Here is a 17,213-nt window from a genome sequence, read left to right as displayed (position 1 = left end):
AGCGCTGCCATGTGGAAGGAGGGAGGCGGGAACGGACGCGCCCCGGGGCGGCCCGCAGCCGCGGGGCGGGCTGCGCAGCAACGCCGGCGGGCGGGGCTCCGCGCGGCCCCGCCCCCAGCCGCGTCAGCGCCAGCCCCGGCTGCGCGCGGGCGGCCGCGAGCCTTCATTGGCCGAGGCCGCTCCCGGCCCCGCCCCGCGAGAGGGCGCGGGGAATGCGCCGCCGCCGCGGGAGGGCTTGGGCGCTCCTGCCTCCCTGACGCCCCCGGCGTCGTAGCTGAGGGTCCGGCCACCCGCCCGCGGCCCCCTTCTCCCGGCACATGGCGCGCTGCGGCGGCGGCGCTGCGCCCAGGGGCCCCGGTGCGGCGGCGGCGGCGGAGCGGCAGCGGCTGAAGGAGGCGCTGGCCGAGCAGCTGCGGCAGGACCTGGGCAGGTGGGCGCGCGGCGGCGGGTAACGGCTGCGCGCGGCGGGTAACGGCTGCGCGCGGCGACGGGTAACGGCTGCGCTCCCGCAGGCTGCTGGCGGAGGGGACGCGCGCCGACGTGACGCTCCGCGCGGGCGGCGCTGCGCTGCGGGCGCACCGGGCCGTGCTGCTGGCGCGGGCGCCGCGGCTGTTCGGCAGCCTGGGCCTGGGGCGGCCGCCCCCGCCCTGCGAGCCGCTGCGGCTGGACGGCGTGGGGCCCGCCGAGCTCCGGCGTTTCCTGCGGTAAGTGCTCGGCGGCGGGGGGGGGAGCGGGGCACCTGGGCTCGGCCGCGGGGCATCACTCGCACCGGCCCGTGAGCCACTTCTGGGGCTGTTTCAGATTCCCCCCCCCCCCAGTTTGACACTTATTTTAAAACTCTCCCGTTCAAAGCGTTATCTTCGCAGCCTTTGCATCTCCTGCAGTGTTTGCAGAGGACTTTCCTGCAGCTTGTTTATTTACCTCTGCCTTCCTGCCTTTGCAGACAGCGTGCAGGTATGCTCATCACCGTAACATGGTTTTGCATGGTATGTAAATGCTTTGTAATTGAACAAGAGGAAAAGGCAGCAAAAATCCTAGCTGCATCCTTGAAAATTGTCAGTGGCTATTAGTACTAGTGTTAGCAAGACTACATCATGAAAACAAGAAAGAGAAACTGCTCTTGTCATGTTTAAAAAAAAAAACAAGTTACAGACTTGGAAAGCAAAGGGGACCTCTGTGTGACACATTCAGTGGGAAATTGCATGGTCATCACTGAAGTCGTAGTGATCCCTGGCGTAGGGCAGAGAACACAGCTTTCCAGCCAAAGTGAGATCCCAGAGTGAGGTGTGCCAAGCCATCAGTGCTGTGTGTGGGCTGTTGGCTTCCCAGGGAGATCAAGATGACTGGTGCAAGGGCCGGAGTGCAGGATTTTCCCTTTGCCAGCTATTAGCATGTATCTGAAATTCCAGCTGTCCATCCCAGACTGTAGGTAAGTACACCAGGGATGTTGGCTAGTGCCTCCACTGGACCCTGCAGTCCTCCCTAACTCTGTGCCACTAATTTGTCTTTCAAAGAATTGAGCAGCATTTGCTTTCCTTTAACAAGGCTGTGATGGTGCCATCCACCTTTTATCTAACAGCACAGCTGCTGGAGCAAGTAGGCCGTTTGGGACATGCACAGGAGCCCAGTGGTAGCCCTTCTGGACCTCCAAGAGGGACTTGGGAGGCACTTTCAGGCTCCAAAGAGATGCAGGAAGGGAAAAGCATTGCAGTTCTGAAGTTTAGTGCCCAAAATATAACTTGGGCTGACCTGTCCCTGTTGACTTCATCCATTCTCTCCTGAAAGTTATAAATGAGGCAGCAGGTGGCTAAAAATGTGTATTCGGGGTAGTAAAACTAACAGGTAGGAACTGAGAGAGTAATGTCTAAACCATCAAAACACTGCAGTTGAATAAGCTGACTAATTGGTGTTTATATGTCAGTTTACTGTCAAAGTCTCTAGTGGGAGTATCAGCAAAATGAAAGTGGATTTAGTGGGTTTTTTATTATTTTTACTGACAGATGTTTTTGTCTCAGTTTTTCCAAAGATCCATTATTCTTAGTTCAATTTCATTAATTTGCTTCATATTCAGATAAGTGGTGGTACAGAATGCCTTCTGTGGAGACATGATAATGCAAATTAAGTATTTTCCAAATAATCTTAATTAGGCACTATTATATTATTCTTACTCTGTCATTTTCTTCATGGTAAGCACTTAATATATCTGCAGCTCACTGATACTTGCTTTTACTTTTGTCTGTATTTGCTGGAAGGCAAATAGTGATCTCTAGAGTCCTGCAGGTTCTCCAAGGAGAAGTACAGTACTAGTCTTGAGAAACATCTTTAAATTCAGAACAGCTCATCTAAATATAAACATTTTGTTTTTTCAATCTGTATGGCTTAGAGGCTTATAGTGAACCTCACTATATATTCTAAGCTATGAATGAAGTGCATTTTGCAAGATGGTTGGTTGTTCTTAATCTTCAATGATGTTTAATACTTAAGCTTTCTAAACTTCTAGCCTAGCACATTTTGTGAAAATGCCTGTCATAGAATGCAAAGTCTGACCACCTTGAATTGCTTTGGACCAAGGAAAGGGAACAGCTTTCATTGAAAGGAGGCTGATTTCACTGTGGGACTGATGACTTCACTAATATCAGTGGCTGCTGAATCTCAGTGGTTTATCACTAAGGTGCAAACAAGTTAGATCTTCACAATCCCAGAATGATGCCTTGAATTACAGCCTGACGTTGATTGGAAGCTAGCCTGGTTCTTGGAGCACGTGCATCACCAGGATGAGTTGAAACAAAGACCCATAGCTACAGTTGAGCTGCTGTCTGAGAGAGAAAGTTGTGGTCTTCTACAAAAATTATGGCTTTTCTGCTTATGAATACTGTTTCTCCTGTAGAATAGGAGAAATGCAATGCTAGGATAGCGTAGGAGAGTTCATCAAATCTGTAACAAAACCTATTTTTTTTTTCTTATTTGTGTTTAACTTTTTTCCCAGCCTCCCAAGTAAATATTATCTTTCCCAAGGGATTTAGGTTGTTTTCCTCCCAAGCTATTTGGCTTGTGTCTTTCTGAGACATACTTCCCTTGGGCCTCTGTCTCCCTTCATCAGGAGAGATACAGGGTGCATGTCAGTTGCATGCTGAAGGCTGTGCAGCTCCTGTTCGCAAACTTCTGGGGATTTTTGAGCAGGATGGGAGACATGATGAACTTCATGATTATCTTTCCCCATAAACTCTGAGGGAAATAAATGAGCAATTGAGCACTGGTTCATTTCCTTTCCTATACTTGCACTATTTGAGGAGCTCTTTTTCACCAGGAAGAAACTGTTGGTCACTACAGGTAGTGCAATGTCTATGTTGTAGACACCATTCACCCTAAGTTTTTGCCTGATGAAGCTAGGTTAATGTTGAGTCAGCCTTCCTGTAGCCTTCTGTCGCCCTTAAAAACACCACTTGAAAGGGGTCACTAATTGCAAGCATGTCCATGTCAGATGATTGCTCAAGGGTTCTGCAGTCCTTCTCAAGAGAAGCAAGCAGCGTAGCATTCCTAAAGGACAACAGTCTGTCATACATCATTAATATCTTGCCCTCTGAGAGAAAAATTGTTTTTTACCCTTTGTCCCATCAAATGTAAGAAAGTATATGAAGGCATAGAAAATGTGTTTCAGTTGACTAGCTTTTGTGGTGAGGATGGACTGTCAAACTAATGCATGTTAGGGGAATTTATTTCTTGATACTGCTAGGATAGGAGAAAGTACTCTAATAATGTTTCTTTATAGGTTTGGAACCTAGTTTTATTAATTCATACCAATTACAGATGTATTGCTAGAGGCAATAACTAAAATGGAAAATAGAATTTGTTTTTAGAATCTCTGAGGAAAGCATAGGTATTTAAAATATATATATACTACATGGTCAAAGTATATCTATGTGAGATTAATTCTGCAGAGGAGCATTAGAGATCACAGACTTCAGAGCAGGAGTATGTGGACTATATACATGCTCTTAACAAAATACTTGCTCTCAGCTCTGTAGCGTTTTCTGTGTGTGAGCAGGTCTGTAGCTCTAACTGCAAATTTTTTTTCTCCATTTCGTTGTAATTCTACCTTAGTTTTTAACTAAAATACTGACTGGTAGAACTGTTTTTTTATTAAGTCAAAATAAAACTTTTTATAAGCAAAGTGGTTAGAAATTAGATTTTCTTTTCCATTAAGTATTCTGGTGATCTGTGCTTTGGAGTGCAGGCCTGAAACTTAGAATCCAGGTGTCATTAATATCAGGTGTGCTGTCATCTCCATGAAGATCTGCCCAAACTTGGGTAGGATTCAAAAAGCAACTTGCATGCCCTCAGTTGACAGACTTGTTAGAACTTTGTAACTGCAATATGTAAAGCTTGTCTGCACTTAGAATATACTGTGCCTGAACCATATTTTTCCTGTAGCTGCAGCCCTGATTTGATAAGTATTCTCATTTTTAACTATATTATTATAAATGTTAACCTGCATGCTGCATTAGACTATGGGTGGAAAGGGGGTGGAAAATAATTTAATTTAAATTCTTGTTCCATTGTACTACCAGAGGAAAAATCTCTTTACTAGTGTATATTATTTTATATTGTGTGCAATGTCACTTTTCTCCTTTAATAAGCTTATGTTTATGCTAAGTTTTGTATGGCTTAGTTGCACTGTAGTGTTTCAGTATTGGTTCAATTAATAAAAAAATAAACTTGAGAAATGAAAATCTAGTTATTACTTTTACTGTCTCCTGATATGTATATTGAAGGGATCTGATTTAAGGAAGGACAGACAGGGACCTAATGACAGTCAGATGAAGTTAAAAAGCAATAAGTATAGATCAAAGGAATACAATTGTCATTGTGACACTTACTGCCACGGGGGTTAATTTGTAGCACCAGCACTTGATTCAAAGTAGACTGGCCAAGGCTTTGACCTTGTTCTGTTTATGCAGTTCTGTATTGGGTAGTACAGAAATGCCACATCTAGTTCAAGTGCTGGCAAAAACATTCTTGAAGATAAACTGCTAGAGAGCACAACAGTAACTTCTTTCTGTACTCTATGTACACCCTTCCTTTATAAAATACATTTTAGATGGTAGCAACCACTATTAATACAACAGATATACTATAGCATTGTTTCAGTTTCACCTGTCACTTAGTCACACCTATTGCAATCTCACTGCTGCTCACATCTGTCAGAATCTTTCCTATGTGCAAGGAAAAAAAAATCAGCCAGAAGGTGGAGTATCTGTCAACATTACAGGACATTAGACTGATATTACAGAAGATGATGGTTTAGCTCTATTTTTAGCTTGGCCTTCTCTTGCATGTGAGATTTTCATAAAGCAGTTGCACCAAATACAGCATGACTTGCTTTGTTTTTGAAAATTTATTTTTTAAAATTAAGTATCATTTATAGTTCCATAGTGTTGGATTACAAAGTAGTGACAATGGCAAATACTTTCTTATATAACTTCTGCATAAGATGATCCTAATTGCTAGCTAACTATTTTCATTGTCCCTATTAAGTACTGGCCATCTCAGAGACAAAAGCATGACTTCTGCAGATGTACTCTGAATTCCTTTAAGCTTACACCTCAGCCATCTTACCCTTAAAATACAGGCTTCTGCATTTTCCTGTAGTGAGTTATGATTGCAGACCAGTCTATTTCAGAAAGAGAAGAGCATGCTTCCTCCTGTGTGTGTTCTTGAAATTTTGTGGTTTATACAGTCTACTCTGACATGATGCTTTTATCCTCATAGCACTTGTGCCTCTTTATGTGGTGAGCTCCCTAATCAGACAAGGAGCATCTGTTCTGAATGACTGTTTCATGTAACTTGGAAACAAGCTAACTGCAAAAAAGGGGTTTCTGTGGCTCTTGCAGGTGCACTCTTCTTTGGTTCAACAGCTATTCCTCCCCTTCCTTTCCATAAGGGAATAAGTAATACTAATTCACAGTGAGATACCACAAAAATGCAGCAATTCTTGTGGAATAGCTCATATACAGAAAGTATCTGCAGGGGTCTAGACTGAACTGCTAACATTTGGCTAAAAATATGTTTGTGGAGCAATGCGCTATAACATTACTTAAGTCTGCAAGAAAGAGCTTATACAAAAAGACTGTGGAGTGTGATTCAGAACAGTTGTATTAATGCAAACTATGGTTCCAACTAGGATCCACATCTTTCTTCAGGAAGTGGTCAAAAGTAGATACCTAACAAGGGATATAAGAACAGGGAAAGCATATATGATACTTCCCCTTATTATCCTCCCAGATTTCAGTCCTTTTTCCATTTGGACTTCCTGAGCTGTGGATTTGACTTCTATGACTATCTGGTCTAGCCCAAACCATTGTGAAAGATGCTGCAAATTCTAAAAGTTTGGTAAGGAGACCACAGCTCAGCTATCTCCTGCATAACAAACCTCCCCTTTTGTTTGAATGTGACTGCTACTGTTTCATTTGAAGTTTCATGCCCTTCATTTGATGTTTTCATTTGATGTTCTTGTATTTGGAAGAGAGAATGAGTGATTATTCCCTGTCCATTCTCTTCATGACACTCATTTTACAAATGTCTAGCATATCCTTTCTCTTTCATTTGCGTCTCTTCCAGACTGATGAGTTCCGGCTTACTTAGCCACTTTTTGAATGGAAACTATTACACATCTTTGTTGCCGTTCTTCTGACTTCTTCCAGTTCCACTGTCATCTTGTTAAGATGGAGGAGGGGGGAAGCAAACTTCAAGACACAGATGAACAACAGATTTATAAATGGCATACTAATGTCTTCTCTTTTTGTCTCTAGACTTGCTAATATTTGAGCATTCTGTTCCATCATAAATAGTAGTAATAGCTATCTTTTATATACACTTAACTCTCAGGAACTATTTCAGAAGGAGAAAAATGACATGTAGTCAATAATGTGGAATTCTGAAAATGCCAATAGCTGTGTTCATATCCGGTGAAAAATACAAATGAGATGATCCTATGCATAACTTGTTTTGAGTAACAACTTGGAGAAAAAAGTCATCCATCCCAGAGCAAAAGGAGTTAACAAACACTGCATTATAAATATGGGGAGTAGAGGATGTTTGATTTAACTGCTTTAAACTTTGTGAAACTATAAATGCTGGATTGTGGAAATTAAAATGCTCCATAAAGGCTTATTTTCAGTGAACAGAGAAGACTGAGAAACTTTGAAACAAATGATTGTAAACCAAAGTATATTTCCCAAGTGGAGGGATTAAGGGATATTTTCTTCTGATTAGCCAAGCTGTTCTAACTTAATAGAATTTTGCTGATAAGACCATATTCTCATCTGACTTTTAGTACAGCGCCACATTAGTCTGGTGTTGCTGCAAACATGAGCTAAGTTAGACACTAAGCATAATCAGACCTCACTGAGTGAGGAAGGTGGGAGAGAGGGAATAAGTAAGATGCTACTTGAAGCTTGTAGTTCAGATTTTAAGCCATATCCCGTAAGGAAAAAGCGTCATGATGACTACTTTCTTTTGGTGAAAACAGGCTCCAAACACATGCCAAACAGTCACAACTGACAATTTTATCTCCTTTCCACATACACAGAAAAAAGGAACTTTTCTTTTCTCTTCTTAGATTTTATTATTATTATTATTATTTTTGATCCATGTTTATATGTAATCTCAATTTCATAGGGACAGTTGAGAAGCTGAACTGTCAAGTAGCAGTATGTTCAGTATTTGTGTGATATTAATCTCTTGCTTAGGAAAACATTGTGTCTCAACGCCATGGATTTATGCCAAAAAAAAAAGCAGAAAGCAAATCAGATTTATGAGAAAAAGGCAGAAACCTTTCACTGGAACAGTGATTGCCTAAGGGCTGGATTCTTCTTCTGCTGAAATGAATAGCTTTCATGAGGACTTTGAAAATTGAATCGGCATCTGTGTGAGGCAGTGAAGCAGCTGATGTTGCATCTCATGAGAAGAAATTTACTGAAATATTCCTCTCAAGAAATCAATTATGTTAAAGCAACCATCTTAGCTACAAAAATCAAGCAGGTGGCTCTTTTAGCAAATCTGAAGGGAAATGGAAGGATCTTAAGTGATTCTGGTGGGTTAGGGTTGCATGTGTAACATGCCTAACTTGTGCTAACAAAGATTCACTGCTATAGGTGTGTTGCTGAAATATAGCAAGTTCACCAAGGTTAAATATGGCACACAAAAGTATTTGCTACAGTTGGGTTTGCTAAGGACTTCAGTACATTTAAATGGTGGGCAGGAGTTCATAGACTTTCTATATCTTCAGTGTTAATTATTAGCAAAAGTTAATAATAGATCTTGTTTTTATTTTGGCATTTTATTGTGGTAACACAGTTTTACTGTTTTACTAAAACGGTATCATGGTATTTTAACACATGTAGAGAAGGTATTTCAGTGCTGATTTAGTTACTACTTTTTTGATATGTGCTATACAAAGTCCCTATTGAAAACAATCCACAACACTTGTACAACTTGTAATTAAAAAATAGGATGTATGTTTTGTCTGTGTCCATTTATTTTATTACTGTATGCTACCTGTTCTGGGAATCTGTACTTGTCCCTCCATTCTAAAGTTCATTTTTTTCCAGGACATATAAACTGATGCACTGTCAGACAACAGAAACTCCCCTTTTCATACATGGCAGACTTCTGTACTGGCAGCTTCATGCTATCTATAGTGTTTATGATGATGAAAAACTTTTGAATTAACATTTAGTTTGTGTTGCTGGCTGGATTTAAGATAGAAGAAAACTCTCTCCTGGCATCAAAGTCTCTTGTTCAAACCTGGTTTGTAATCTCTTTACTATAATGTTCTGTGTGAATCTGGGCACATACACAACACATGCACAAGACACGTACTGTTTAAACAGTGAGTGTAGAAGAACTCAAAAGCATTTCTGTAGTACCACTGACGAATAGAGTGCTTGTATGGATTTCTGAAAGCCCTTGGCAGGAAAGGCATGTGTATGTATAAGTTGAAGACAGGTAACAGTTTCCGCCATGTGGACTCTCGGTGAAGAATTCTCAACTCTGACAGCAAGTCAGATCTTCTGTAGGGAGGATTTAAAAGGCAGATGCCTAAGTGGTAGAGGTTTTTTTAGAGTTGGTTAACGCTTAAATCTAGTGTTCTTTCATCCAGGCTCACAGTTACTTTGGGACAATAGAACTGGCTGTCCTAACAGCTTTCAGTAAAGCTTGGTGGCAACAGTGTTAATTTCAGAGACTGTAGGTGTTTCTGGAAATGACATCAAAAATACGTTCCTCATACCTTTAGATACAGTATCTCATTAAAATAAAGCCTGCCTTTTCACCTCCCTTGCTCTTCTGCGTTCTCTCTGTGCTAGTGTTTTACGACATTTCTGTTCGAGATCTTGTCAATCTTGCCAACAGTGGATGTGGCCCACAGTAAGGAAACACCTTTTAACTTAGATGACTAATAGAAGTGGGCCATAACTCAGAACTCTGTTTCAATTCAAATATTATCCTAGGATTTTTTGTGATCGTGTTTGTTTTTTTTTTAATGGGTATAAAACATACATAATATAAGGCATAAATAAGCCTTATTTGTTTCTAATCAATATTTCTGACTCTTTCGTTGTTTTGAGAACAGAATTGGATGACTGTGCTTCTGATGAGACTGTATGGTTTTCAAAACCATGTGAATTCATGCATCTACAATTGATAGTAATAGAGAGGCCTTAAAGAGAGATTTTTGAGAACTTAGCCTAAGTGACGTGGAATGAGAGCTTAATTTCAGGTTATCTTTCAAAAATGAAACTGTGAATGAAATCACTTAATACACCAAAATAACCTGGGATGGGCTATTTTATGTTTTCCTAGTATTTTGCAAGCTACCTGCAAAGTACCTGCTTTTCTTCAGAGTGCATTTTGAGATGTCTGTGTAGACTGTGTGCTGCTACACAAATGAAATAATACTAATTATACTTTCTGTGAAGCTGATCACAGTGAGTATCATCTAGTCCAGTTTCCTGATCTTCATTAGATAGGTATGTTGAAAGAACTGAAACACTGTTTTATGTCTTCCTAGTTTGTTTAGATGACACTGGAAACTGCTTTCCTGTAAATACTTAGTTCAAAGCTGGTCAAGTTCAAAGACTTCCTTAATATCTGCTCCTGATTTATAGAAGAAATTTACACCTTTATAGAAACATAATCTCTTATACTAAACCAAGATGTCACTAAGAATGATGACTACTCCAGGCGGTCTGGAACGGTAAAAGCTGTTTTTGCATGGTAATTCTGCATCAGGGGTCCTGGTTTCTTACAACTGTGTTTTAAAGAGATGGATTTATAATATCATGAAAACATTAGAGCTCCAAGATCCAGGCTATGCCTTTTGCTGTCCGTAGCCTTTACTTAAACAGAAAGGCATTTCTGTTTTGATACTATTTTGATACTAGTTTAATACTCTGTAGAAGATGGTCTAGAAAACTTCATTCTGCCTTTAAAAATGAGTCCCTAAAATAAAGGATGTTTGCAAAGCAATGTTTTCTGTAATGGATTTTAAAAAACTGCAGAATCTTCCCTCCTGGAAAGAACAGTTAAAGGGATTTAACTGAGATAATGAACATTTCTAAAAGATGTGCTAAAACATTATTGGTGTCTGTGAAGTAGAATAATGTATATGCTCCATCAGACTTAAAAAGTAGTGAATTTACAGTCTGTATGAAGCAGGGCTGTCATGTGATACACAGATATTTTGCTGAGCTTTTGAAAGTAATTAAGCCAGTATTGTGACAAGATTTTTAAAATTAACCCCATTCCATGTCTCTTTAAAGGAAAAACATATTTTGAGTGGAGTAGCTTTTCAGGTCTAAAAACAAATTACTTTGTTGTGGTTTAGCAGCATGTCATTTTGATTTATTTGCAGATCCCTACAAACTTTCTAGTTTTGGTAATGGTGCCACTTTTATTGACTTAAGCCTAGTGACAGTAGAATTGCGTTCCTGAACTTCCTTAGTAGATCGTCTGAAAGACTGAGGATTCCCAAAAGACTGTTGTCTCATTGCCTAGACTATCAGATTCCTTATGAATGTGTTTTTCAGTTACTGGCAGTGAGAAAGCAGTAATGCTAAAATCATGATTTTTTGGCAAAGCAGTGTATTTAATTCTCATTCTTCTTCCTCAAAGTACAAAGTCAATTTGTACTGTCTTTACATGTTGAATATGCCACAGATCCCAAACAAAGAAAAGATAAATAAATAAAGTCCCAATGTAAATTTAACCTAACATATTAAGAATGGCAGTTTACTTTCAATAAACCCATACTAGGAACCTTCCTGCAGTTTGTCACATTCAGTGTATGTTACCAGTTTATTGCTGCTTTAACTGTAGCATTTGTTTACATCTGCTAAAAATGCAGGGAGAAAGTTGGAATGATGGGGTTTTTTGTCAAGTCATGGCTGTAAGTGGCATGTGACTAAGGGATGTTTCCTGGAGGATCTAACACAGACAACCAACCTGAAGATGCAGAAAACTAAACTTTAGCTAATTCCTTGGAATTCTGAGAATTCTAGGTTATTTGGAGTTCTCCTCCGAATTTCTGCTCCTGAGTCCTACTGCAATAGAACTGTAAAATACAGATGGTAAGCACTGAGAAACATAGTCAAGTGGGAAAGTGTGGAAGTCATAGTCTTAAATTTTCTAAAGAATTGCAGCATCTCTGCTCCAGCAGGCAACCTGTTGTCCTGTTCTTGGTAGTCTGGCTAGTTATTACTTGTCTTTCTCTGATGTCTCATGCTATGCTTATGTTGGGTTGTAAAGCACTGTAAATCGGGAACGCAATAGAGGATCAGGCCAAGTTCACAGGTTAGAAGTTTTACAAGCACATTTATGTACAACAGTCTCAAAAATCTATGTAAAGGGTAGCAGGGACACCAACCTTACTATTTCAACGTGAAATTTCATTCCTCCTATTTACACATATTCCTGGCCCTTGCTTTCTAAATCTAGCAAAGTATCAAAACTCCCACTTCCTCAAGCATCCTCACAGCTTCTTGTAATTCATCTGTTGGTGAGGACCCTTATCACATTACACAAAAGAAACCTACCTAACTCAATCCTTTAAATACAGGATGGAAGAAGGAAGGTTACTTCTTTGTATCTTTTCTCTGTCCCTTTAGAGGACAATGTTCAAATAGCATGTTCAAGTTACTGTGTCCCCAGTCTTAACAATAAATCCTCTTTGCCATGGAATAAGTGACTAAATACAAATGTGTAAGTATATGTCTGCTAAATTCAGAGTAACTGTAGCTCTTCTGTTAAATTTTAACTTCATCTGTCTGGTATGAAACCACTGATTAAACGTGTTATGCATTCACAATCACTTTTTAAGGCTCCATTAAGTTGCTGAAGTGCAGTATCTTTCTGTAAATATGAGATCTCTGCAGTCGCAGACTGCGGGCTTTGTTAGCCTTTCCAGATCTTGATCCAAAAATAAGCTGGTGAAACAGATGGGAAAGTGGGAAGCTGGAATTACTAAATGGAGAAAATGAAAGCTTTTGGGTAATCTTGACTGCAAATTTTCATGCTTTCAAGCATTTAATTTCTTTTGAAATTGAAATTTAAATCTCAAAATTTTCCTACGGCTCTGTATTTGTAATTTTGATGTTAGAAGCTTTTTACAATTTGTTTTTGTAAATTTGATGATGATATTAAAAGACAATCAAATGCTTTTTCTTGGTCATACTAAGATTTATAAATCAGTGAGCTGTTGTTAACAAAACAAAGGGTTTGATTCTGCTGTTGCCAGTAGATGTTTATAACAGATGGGCAATACAGAGCAGACAAAAATTTTATTAAATAAAAAAAGTTAAGTGAGAGAGGGAAACTTTGTTCCTTGCAACCTGATAATAAATTTTATTTGTTAGAATATGCTAGTGCTGCTTTTTGAATGATTACAGAAATATTTCTTGTTTGCTTTCACAGAGACACAGAGACACTCTTTAAAGAATTTTATTATTATTATTATTAAGCTCTGTCATCACTGTACAGTCCAGCTGTTGTTTTCTGTTCATGAACCTTGTTAAACAAAAAATATGTTGTCATTTTGAGCTGGATCTTTTGTTTTGGTCAATTAAAAACTACAGGAGTAAACTTAGTGTCATCTTCTAGGCTTGTATATTCATCTGATATAAATCTTAAAGAAGCTGAAGAACTAGCAATGATGAAAAAAGTACTGGGACCCAAATTAATACAAGAAAACGAGATTGCTACTCTTCAGAACACTCAGATAACAAATGTAAATTGTCTTGGAGATGAAAAAACAACAACTATTAAGCAGAATTCTCTAAGTGGAGCTATGCCAAAAGAAGTTGCTTGTTCACCTTGTATTGAAGAACAAATTCCAGGAGTTGATGCAGAAAGCAAGAAAGCTATGGCAGGTGGGTTTGGAATTCTATTTGTTTTGATTTTTTTTTAACTAATTATCCCAAAACTGCTATTGATGTAAAAACATGGGAAAAGGTTATAGCTATTGTATCACAGCTAATATGGATATTCATTACTATGGTCCACTTCATTCTTTCACACCTTGAAAAAATGAATTGCTATAGAAGTTTGGCTGGAACAGTTCCCAGACCAGGGGAAACCTGACAGCACGTCAGACACTGGGCATGTACATCTGCACTGCATCCAGTCTTTTCTTTGTAATTCAGCACACTTGAGTCCTGAGAGTATGGGACTTCCATAGTATGTAATTTCTCCATTTTTTTCCTTTCCTAGCAAAATTATACTAGCTCCACTGTTTTTTGAGGATTTTGGAATCTTTCAAAATCATTCAGAATCTTCCCTACTACAGCTGTGAATAAGATAAGGAACATTAGGCAATGTATAATTGCATGTACACCAGAGGTGTTGGCTGCCACAGCTGTCAGTAAGATATACAAAAAGGTAGGATGAAGCAACATACTGGTTCAAGCAGAAGTTGGTAGCACTACATGACCCTAAATTTCTTCAGTCTACCTTTCTTGAACTGAGAGGTAGCATATCTGTGTAGAAAAATGAACTGACTGCATAATCTTGTAAAAGAATTTCTGTAGCACTCCTCTTCCATTGTTATCAAATGTGAAGCATTGGTCAAATTTCCAATATCTCAGTTCAAAATGACAAGTAGAATGCATTTACCCATTGCTGGGTCTGAAAAGCCTTTCAAGAAAAGTTCTCGTTTGAATATGCCATGTTAGAATTTTTTATGATGGCAGATTCTTCTTTTCAAATATTTTAAATTATTTGTACCCTGACAATAGTCTAGTCTTCACTGGAAGAACTCAGAATAACTATTTCCCCTGCCATCTGCAGGTAATTCCAAGCTAGAAGCTGCATCTGTATTAGGAGAAGACTTAATGATGCTCTACAAGAAGTGTTGTTGTGCAGATATTACTATTTGCATAGAAGGCAAAGAGTTTCAAGCTCACAGGTACATACCTTAAGTATTTAGCATCAAGTATTTCAACAGACATCCTTTTAAAATAAAACACTGCTGGTGCCATTTATCTAGTAAATTATTGCTGATGATGTTCTCTAGGTGTGAACTGTTTTATTTTTTCAGGTTTTATGCCAGAGGTGGACATACTTTGCTACTAATAAAAATCTGTTAGCTGCGATTATGCTGAAAATGCTGAAAGCAATCAAGTTTTTAGTAATTTTAAGATTGTTTTTGTATACTCATATGATTAGCATAAACTTGTGTATGAACACTGTAGGTTTTCTTTGCTAACCTTTTTAAAATGATCTGTGCTCTCTGAAGAAAAAAAATTATAATTAAACATATACCTATTATTTCCTAATAAAATTACTATATATGTAGAAATATTCCGGAGTTGAAATATTTTTTTCTGCTCTTCAGAACCTGTGCACACAAAATCTGATTTTACTTTGATTACTTCAGTCAAGCAGATGTAAAGATTGTTCTGTCTTCAGAGAGCAGCAGTCTTTATTAGACCTAAAGTTCCACACCATATAAAAATCATGATTTCTAGCTAAGAAAGCCAATTAAAGGAGCAATATCCTTTTCTTCTTACTTGAATGTTTGTTATCAGTCTGCTCTGATGTTGATATTTGAAATAGCAAACTGGAGAGCTTATATTTTGTTCATATTGTGTATATTTATAAAACTGAGAGAGCTGATCAAAAAAAACCCATTATTTTCAGTGCTTTCTCAATGCAAATCCATGGGGAGTTATATTAATTACATTATATATCTCCTTACAGAAGATATAGGAACATAGTGATTATAATGGTGAGTCTGTTTTTCTTTTTAATAATAAGATTAGGATATATGCAGAATTCCCAAAGTGGAGTGTAGTTAGACATGGCACTTTTCCCTCTGGTCTACACTATAAGAAGGCATGTTCCCAGCTCCACAGTTTTGAGAAGCAAATACTTCAATTTAAAAAGAAACTCCACAAAAATATTCAATTAGTTTCTTCAGTTTAGGCCACTTACTGCCTGGAGCAATGTATCTAGTCTAGTCAGAATAAAAAACATGGCAGCAAATCATAGAGAAGACAAGGATGTTCTGAAACAGGTGCAGGACTTGATTGTTTCAGGACCACATCCTGTGAACAGTAGGAGTCAGTAAAGGAAAGCCAACTTTCAGTATAATTGTGGTGAAAGCACTCGTGTGATGATTTATTTTGAGAGGGTTTTTTGGAAGTTCTCAGACTGGAGACAGTAATGCATGCATGCATGTAAACACACACCGCTTATCTCAGTAGTCCTTAATTTTTTTCAGGAAGTCCTATAAACTTCTAAGAGACTTTGTAAAGTAAGGAGGAGTGATATGAGAGAGTTGCAAAGTTATGTCTCACCAGTGCTTTGCTCTAGTCTCTAAAGAGTTCTGTACTTAGCAACATAACTTGTTCAGTAAAAAACTTGTGGTACAAATCATGACAATAGGAAAGTACAGATAAATTTACTTCAGGCTTCAAATGCATTTGGTATGTCCATGTATTTTATAAATTATTATTTTATCACTGTTGCATGTTTAAGTAATACATACTTGTCAATAGTATGAGTAGCCCTCTTAATTTAAAATGAATTCTTGAAATATCTACTTCAACTGTGCTTAGCCTTGTAGTTGATCTAACCCTGTTCATTACCAAAATTTATTTGGAAGAGACTGATAATATCGGAGATACTATATTTCACATCTTCATGATACTATATCACTATATTTTGTAAGAACAGGAAAGTGAGTGTGTGTGTAAATTCAGAATTTCACATACTCAAAGCTGTGATGTAATACTCATTTAAGCATGGACATACTTAAATTAGATGTGAAGCATTCTGTACAAGCTTAATTACTGCTGGCTGAATCATTGGAGGAATGTGTGAGAAGTTTCAAATTTGAAGTATCGAGACTTTTGAAGAAGAAAGGGAGAGCTATGAGAGATTCCAGAGTATATACTGAATGGAAAAGAGAGGGTAAATAACATTCTTCTTCTTCCTACACAAAAATGAGAGTGCTCTGAAATATTTTGGGAGCCAACATATACAAAACATGTAAAAGAAAGTATTCTCATGCAGTTTTTTTAAGAACACTTTGATTTTTCTGCTACAGAAAATAAATAACAAAGTAATTTTATAAATAATCAGAAGCTTAGTAAGTGTCAGAAAAACTTGTATGTATGAGAATATCATCTACAGCTAAAATAGGCCACATAAAATGTATAAAGGCTGACACTATAACTGGGGTAAATCTGGAAGGTTAAAATCAAAAGCAGTTTTCATTCACCATCCTCTTCCTTTTTGCCCTTCCATTTCTACCTTAAGAAAAGAAGCTCCTGTTGCAAAGGTCTTCTCTCTGAGAATCTAACGTTGGTAGAGATGTTGAACTAGATAAACTCCTGGCTTGGCGTTTCTTTATTGTCTTTCATGGAAGAAGTAGTAAATCAGATTAGCCTCTTTATATCCTGTTATGCCTTTTGATTATAGAAATACAGCGTAATAGTCTAAATGGAAGTAATTGATAGCTCTTCTCGAATAGTGCTGGAATCACAAATCATATTGTTGGATTATGTTAGCATCAAGTTTGTTTGACCTTTAGCATGTGCTGGTTAGGCGAGCAGCTGATCTGGAATGGCAGTTGTTTTATACTTACCTCTTCATTTTAATAAATTGACATTTTTTTTTAGTACAAATGGAATTTGAGACAGCGATGCAGGTTATAA

General features: G+C 38.5%; 1 protein-coding gene and 1 long non-coding RNA gene across 4 annotated transcripts in view; one reads left to right on the top strand and one right to left on the bottom strand.

The window, feature by feature from the left end:
* Positions 1-17,213, bottom strand: part of LOC135329041 (uncharacterized) — a 66,918-nt gene that overhangs the window by 15,242 nt on the left and 34,463 nt on the right. The gene's annotated exons all lie outside the window — the stretch shown is intronic.
* The window catches only part of BTBD8 (BTB domain containing 8), a 45,721-nt gene continuing 28,686 nt past the window's right edge, over positions 179-17,213 (top strand). The window contains exons 1-5 of one of the 3 annotated variants that reach the window (XM_064515919.1): positions 179-430; positions 513-704; positions 853-954; positions 13,156-13,424; positions 14,341-14,458. In XM_064515919.1, coding sequence (XP_064371989.1) covers positions 318-430; positions 513-704; positions 853-954; positions 13,156-13,424; positions 14,341-14,458 — 794 coding nt within the window. In that variant the 5' untranslated portion in view covers positions 179-317. Of the gene's footprint in view, positions 431-512; positions 705-852; positions 955-6,618; positions 13,425-14,340; positions 14,459-17,213 lie in introns of those variants that run through there. The other 2 variants (XM_064515920.1, XM_064515921.1) reach the window with 2 other exon arrangements.

The sequence above is a fragment of the Dromaius novaehollandiae genome, chromosome 8 (genome assembly GCF_036370855.1).
Source record: "Dromaius novaehollandiae isolate bDroNov1 chromosome 8, bDroNov1.hap1, whole genome shotgun sequence".
Classification (NCBI taxonomy): domain Eukaryota; kingdom Metazoa; phylum Chordata; class Aves; order Casuariiformes; family Dromaiidae; genus Dromaius; species Dromaius novaehollandiae.
This window is presented reverse-complemented; position numbering and strand designations above follow the sequence as displayed.